The sequence below is a fragment of the Plectropomus leopardus genome, chromosome 12 (genome assembly GCF_026936395.1).
Source record: "Plectropomus leopardus strain MGB_pleo_1.0 chromosome 12, ASM2693639v1, whole genome shotgun sequence".
NCBI lineage: Eukaryota > Metazoa > Chordata > Actinopteri > Perciformes > Serranidae > Plectropomus > Plectropomus leopardus.
The window spans coordinates 11943758-11950517 of record NC_142187.1 but is presented as its reverse complement, the minus strand read 5'-3'; the positions used below and the strand labels follow the sequence as shown (position 1 = coordinate 11950517).

The following is a 6760-nucleotide window of genomic DNA, read 5'->3' as shown; positions in this document are numbered from 1 at the left end:
AAAAAATAATAACCTAAAAAGAAATCCTGAAAAACTCAAAATGATATATTAAAAACACAACCCAAAAAACACAAAATTTAAAAAAAAAAATACAAAACAAAAAAACTAGACCTAACATCCCAAAAGGCAATTATCTAATAATAATAATAATAATAATAATAATAATAATAATAATAATAATAATAATAATAATAATAATAATAATAAACAGTTAGAAAACACTCCCAAACTCAAAATTATTTAAAAAAAAAATATAAAATAAAAACCCTCAACATTGTTTTAAAGAATAGAAAGCAATTTAAATGTTTAAGACACATCACACTGAAAGAGCATGATTTACTATATACTATAGGCCTATATACACACATATATGAACACAATTGCATGTTTTAAGGCTAAGTAAACTGTAAGAAACATCTGTTGATGAGGTTTGATTAAAATTTTTTTAGAATCATACGTTTTTCTTCAAAATTGGATGCAAATTTGCATCAACTGGCCTATTTTAAGTCACTGTTTTGCAGTGACTTTTGTTGCCTATATGATATAATCAGTAATCAGTAAGTAGTCAGTCAGTAATTACATACATTTTTTACCATACATTCTATACAGATTTTTTTTTACTAGACTCATTTTTATTTGCATCTCTTTATTTATTTTAATATGTTTATTTATTATTTATGTTAATATGTTTATATTTTATTTTCAGATTTCTATTATATTCCACACCTTTTACAATGCATTATACTAGGAAAATGTTTTTTTTTCTCAATAAATTGATGCTTTTTGTTAGAATATTCTACGGTCTATAATGTTGTTTCATTTTTTGCAAAAGTATTTCTTAGTGTGACTGTTAAAGGGTTAAATGCCCACAGTTCTAAATGGCACCTATTATGTGTATTATGGGCAAAGCTTACTTGAGTTTGCCATCTATGGTTATTGATAAAGCAATCACTTAATCAGACTAGAAAACCATATTTTAATACTCATGGAATTAGAGGGGACAGACGTGAAAAATACCATAAAATCAGCATTCACAGAACATTTTTAACCATCTCTTTCTTTAACGCATCTTCTCTACTGTATGCTGGTTTTAGATCTGCTCTGTGTCTTTTGAATACTTGTCTCTTATCATTCTTCCTCAGTGCATGTTGATAAAATCTAAGGGCCGCTTCATTAGCAGAGTCACCTCCAGTTCCCCCCTCTCGCTGAAGAACTGAGCTTTCCCCCCGTGGCTGTGGGTCGGATGTGGGAGATGAAGACCCAGTTTGCTGAGGAGAGAGGGAAGGGAGACAGGTTAAAGAGATGATGGAGAGAGCACAGGGGAGAGAGTGTGCATCTGAGAGAGGAGGATATTAAGAGCGGTGTGAAACAGCAATCAAAGCTCAGATCATGATGTGAACCTCTGATTAGAAGGAAATGTCTGGAGCTTTTGGTCAAAACCGCCGCTGCTCCGTCTTGAGGGGATTAAAAATGAAAGAGAACATTTTCAAAGCATCCCTTACTATTTTGGTGTCCGCAGATCAAGGAACTTTTCTTTTACATCCAGGACCACATCTGTTGCTTTCGTTTCTGGTAGTTTGATTTTCACCTAAAAGTGAAGGGAAAAAAAGTCAGCATCTTTATTATTGTACACTGACTGTTCACAGTTTAACCCTTTGAAACCTGAGCAAACTGGCTTGATTTCTTCCAAAAATACAAGGTGGCTGCATAGTCAACAAAAGAAGAAATGACCCAAAAATTGACCCAAAGAAAGTAATAAAAAGAACAAATAAAAAAAAACTCAAATTAGTATAACGAACAAAACAATACAAAAATATGAAAAAGAAAGTTAAAAAAAGGCTAACAAGACCTGGAAAAAAAGTGCTTAAAATTAAAATGATTCTGAGACATCGTTTTAAATATCTAATTTTAATAGGTATAAATATATTTTTTCCCTTGCTTTTTTTTTAAAAAAAAAGTAATTTTCTAAGTCCTCTAATTTCTTACCATTAGTGGAAAAATCTGTTGCTCATTGCCTTTTTCCCCCCGTGTTTTTGAGAGAAACTGACCAATTTGCTCTAACAATTTCCTCTCTGACTGGATTCTGTCTCTGTATGGGAAAACAAAAAAATGTATACTCTTTATTTACCTCTGCTTTGATTTCCTTTATAGTTACACTTCCTCTGCCTTATCTGTGTTGCTTAACTTTTTGATTTTATGCCTTATAACATTATTACACTGCTCATAAACAGTTTCAAAATGCTTATTTCTTTATTATGCCTGAAATGATCTACTTCTTGCATTTAATTATCTGAAACTACCCAACACTAATCTTGTCTTCTCTTGCTGTCCTGGTCGCATTAATTCTTTCAGTATCAAAAACGGGGAAGGGGGGTCTGTTGGCATTTCATAAGTTACCAGCATGGCTTCACAGCACATGGAAGACGGGTCCTTTCTGTTTAAGCCCAAGAACAGATCCTCTGTCCCCACACTCTGCTTCAGGATGATTTCATACCTGAACACAAAGGTTATGCACACACTTCAAACACTAGACAGAATTAATAGCAAACAACAAACAGAAAGAAGCAGGCAGATGTGAGTGTCAGCTGAGGTAAACAGAGAGTGGAAAATGTGGTCTGTATTTGTGATTAATACTTCTGTAGCCTACAGGCAGTCTTGCTTTCCCTTGTATTTTTAAAATTAGTTTATAGAACAAGGGTAAGTGAGGTGAGCATTAAGTAATAATTATACAAAGTTTCATAATGAGAAAGGTATGAGCTAACCCTTTTAAATCTGGGCAAATTGGATTGCATTCTTTTAAAATCATGCGAAGAAGGCAATGAGCAACTTAAAATTAAATGAATAAATAAACGAAAAACCGAACAACAAAAACAAAAAATGTGAACATTAATAATAAATGATTAAAAACAAAAACACAGAACTAGGAAATGATCTGAAAAAACTGCTTTAAAAATTGCAATAATTCTGTAAAATAATTTAAATATATATAATTATAGTAAATAATAAACATATACTTCTCTGGACATTTTTCCATTTTTTTAAATGTACTTTTTTTTCTTTGCAATTTGCAGGACAAGTTGCTCTTTGCCTTCCCCCCGTGTTTTTGAAAGAAATCAAACAAATTTGTTCAAAGGTTTAAATACTTGTCAAGATGTCTGAATACAGCACAAGAAAAGTGATGTTGATCCAGGTTAAAAGCATATGATATCAATATAAAAGCAAATGAATCAAAAGAACTCAAGAAGTAAGGTTGATGAAAGGTGCAGTCTGGATGGAGGGAATGAGTGAAAAAAAGAACTAAGTGGAAAATGTCTGCTTTTAGTGTTTGACCCCTTCATACATCAGTAAACCGTTCACGTGTTTCTTTCTGCCCTGTGGTCTTACTCTGGTCGTGGCCGCAGGTCAGCAAGATCGTCGTACTGGGAAGCCTCAGCCACCTCCTCCTCGCTCCAGATGTCTTTGCTGTTCTTCTTCACGTAGGCAGATGACACTGAATAAACAGCAATACACAAGCAAAGTTTGTCTTTATATTTCATCAAGCCATCTGAGTTAATGACTTAGGGGTTAGGGTATTTTTTAGGAGTTATGTACAAGAAATACAAAGCCTACCTTCTATATCTTTTGTGGGTGGGGGCCCGATATGTCCAGGACCCAGCTGTGCACAAGCAGCCACATTCTGTTGAAATAAACTGATGTTATTGTAAGCCAACACAGACTTAAAGCTTTAGTTCAAATAAACACTAAAGTCATCCAGTCTTTGCAGACTCACTTCAAGACAGTTATACAAGGAAAAAAACAATACAAACAAACTGTTAACTAACCAGAAGGAAATTCAGAAAAGCACTAGTTTTTGTCTTCCTTTAACTCTTTGAAACCAGAGCAAATTGGCTTTATTTCTTTCAAAACATGGGGAGAAGGCAATAAGCAAAAATGGCCCAAAAATGACCAAGAAAAGTTAAAATAAAAGAAAACTATATATATATATATATAAACTAAGTCAAGAAAATTACCTTTATATATAGAATATTTTTTTCTGTAAATATGATAAAAATGCTAAATATAATTTTCTGGACATTTTTCTTTTTTCGTATAACATCTAATAATCTCCTCACAGTTTATTTACAAGTAATTTCTTGTCACACGTTACTATTTTTTTCTTCCAATTTGCAGGACTTTTTTTTAACCAAGTTGCTTGTTTTCTTTTCCCTCGTGTTTTCAAAAGAAATCAAACCAGTTTTTGTTAGGTTACATCAGTTTAAATGCTTTTAAATGCTCAGAATACAGCACCAAGAAATAAATAAATACATTTTAAAAAACTGAAAAAAGAAAAACTGATTTTGATCTAGTTTCTAAAGGGTTAAAGATTCTTTATATTTTTTTGAGACACGCACACAGTAGCAAGAGTATTAACATTTACCATGACCAAATGAAGTAAACGCACTATCGAAATCTGTGCAAACTAGATGAGTGATTCGTGTGTACAATATCAATATCTTACTGTACAGTCTTCATCATCATCATCCTGCTGAGGTGATAACAAAGCAGACAGAGCCTGAAGGTTGTGAGCGGATGATACTCCAAAACACTCCATTCAAGACAGCACAAGTTTCCTTTATCCCCAAAGAACAACTAGGCTACTCCCTCTAAACGTAAAAAACTGGAAAAAAACAAAACAAAACCCAAACCATTCAGTACAAAATAACATAAGCATGAATATGTAAAAAACAAAGCTATCGCTAATTGAACGTTTGGACTGTTCCTGTTGACGCTTTCCGTTTCCCTGGAGACGACCAGGCTGCCATGGGAACCAGTGACGTCACTGACGAAGATGAACCCTCGATCAAATGAATGAACGAAAAGTAGAGAGGCAGATAGTTTTGAACAAGGTCGCTACACTCGACAAAAAAATCACAGCTATGTTATTAACATAGACTAAGTGTAATAAGCAAGTCTTAATAGTGCAGTAATAAATACATAAATAAATAAATAGGCATAAATAAATAGAAAATCTTACTTTCAGTTGTGGAGGACGTCTCGTACTTAAAGCAAATGTTGGCCTTGTAAAAATTCGAATCGATTAAACAATATACTTTTTGAACGAGAAGTTTTGAATTAAAAAATATATTTAGATAACCGCAAACGCCTTTCCAAAACTGTTTTTTTTTTCCAAACAAGAAGAATATACTTACTGATGCATAAACATGTGGCAGATTTTAGGCTTCTGTGCTCTATTTTTTCCTTGATTCAGTATAATTAGGAATATATTAAGGTACTCCACAATAACACGAGTTCCCATAGGAACAACAAGTGCCTATCAAATAACCGCATTTAATTAAATAACAATCCGACTTAATACGTAGCCTATTACATATACTTAATGAACGATCAGCTATAAATAAAATCTATCTATCTATATGTCTATCTATCTTTGATATAGGTTGGCCCTGATGTTGTTTTTAAGGGTACTGTAAAGCGTTTGTCCAAAGTCGGCTGAAAGGCGAAGTGATTACCGCTTCGAGTACTAGTCGTGTCCCTCCTCAGACACCGTAGCGAATGCATGGCCCGCAGGGATCATGTTGAAGGTGACAGGTAGTGCAATGCCGGGAGCTGTGAGTTTGTTGCCGATCACCGTGGTTGCTGCTGCCGGTGACGGGGAGACAGAGACGACCGCCCCTTTGCTCCGGGACGAGCTGTCGCTGTACAGCGCTCCTCAGCAGAAGTTCCGGCATGTGGAGCCCGAGGCGGGTCAGCTGGAGCAGAGTGTCGCCTCTCTCAGGAAGCTCACAGAGCCATACACGGATTGGTGTCAGGGCGCCTATAACAAAATTAAACCCAAAGTTCAAAGCGCTGTCAAGTGGGGGGATGACACCTATGCCTACTTGAAGAACCCGCCGAAGGACTTCTATCCCCGGGCAGGAGTTATTGGCTTCACCGGTGTCCTGGGACTATTTCTTGGCAGAGGCTCCAGGCTTAAAAAGCTCATCTACCCGGCGGGCCTGATGACCGTGAGCGCCTCCCTGTACTACCCGGAGCGAGCTGCGGCCATCGCAAAGTCAACCGGAGACTCCGTGTACGAGCGAGCCGTGCAAGGCTACGCTGCCCTGGAGAAGATGGTGAATCCTCAAACCAAAGCTGGGAAAAGCTCCGACTCAGAGACTAAACCCTGAGGACCCCTGTGTGATTCTGCAACAACTCAGCAATAAGAAATCAGCAGCTGCCTAATACAGTAGATTGACACGTGCTACTTAGACAGGCACTAATGTGTGTGTGACTTCCTCATGCCCACTTTTTGCACTAAGCTTCTCATGTAACTCAGGCCGGGCATGGCCTGTCACGAGTTTGCAACTTGAATGATTTACCTCTGCTTCTGATTTGAATGTATATTTATTTAGAGAATCAATAAAAAATCAACTGTCTTACATTTAAGTCTTGAAACATTTGTTGATTTTAGACTTTTAAGTGTTGATAGCTTAACTTCTTAATGAGCATTGTCAAAAATAAAGCCATATGTAAATTAATACAAATAAATTCCAATTGTTCAATAAACACATTTAGGGAAAAATAAACCGTTTTGATAATCAATTAATTGTAATTTTTCCAAGAAAAACAGTCAAGTTTATAAATGGTAAGAATTTGCTTCCTTGTCTGATAAAGTAAAGTTAATATATTTGGGTTTCTGTTGAAGACATCCTTGGGCTCTAGCAAATTGTTATGAACACTTTTTAATCTTATCTAGCATTTTACACAGCAAGCAATTAAC

At 35.5% G+C, this 6760-nt stretch overlaps 2 protein-coding genes across 3 annotated transcripts; one reads left to right on the top strand and one right to left on the bottom strand.

Moving 5' to 3' along the window:
- Positions 1–956: 956 nt before the first annotated feature.
- Positions 957–5643, bottom strand: dnaaf6 (dynein axonemal assembly factor 6). 2 transcript variants are annotated; one of them, XM_088085116.1, is made up of 7 exons: positions 5511–5643; positions 4499–4643; positions 3610–3676; positions 3385–3490; positions 2398–2494; positions 1503–1588; positions 957–1268 (listed from the first exon to the last, which is right to left on the bottom strand). In XM_088085116.1, the coding sequence occupies exons 2-7, from the start codon at positions 4589–4591 to the stop codon at positions 1139–1141; spliced, it is 579 nt and encodes a 192-aa protein (XP_087941242.1). In that variant the 5' UTR covers positions 4592–4643; positions 5511–5643; the 3' UTR covers positions 957–1138. The 2 variants fall into 2 exon arrangements, with proteins under 2 accessions (XP_087941242.1, XP_087941243.1); XM_088085117.1 differs by lacking the exon at positions 5511–5643 and adding an exon at positions 5190–5484.
- On the top strand, positions 5574–6421 carry LOC121963811 (MICOS complex subunit MIC26-like). Its single transcript, XM_042514056.2, has one exon. It carries the CDS (start codon positions 5574–5576, stop codon positions 6165–6167), a length of 594 nt encoding a protein of 197 aa, XP_042369990.2. The 3' UTR covers positions 6168–6421.
- The last annotated feature ends 339 nt before the right edge of the window (positions 6422–6760 follow it).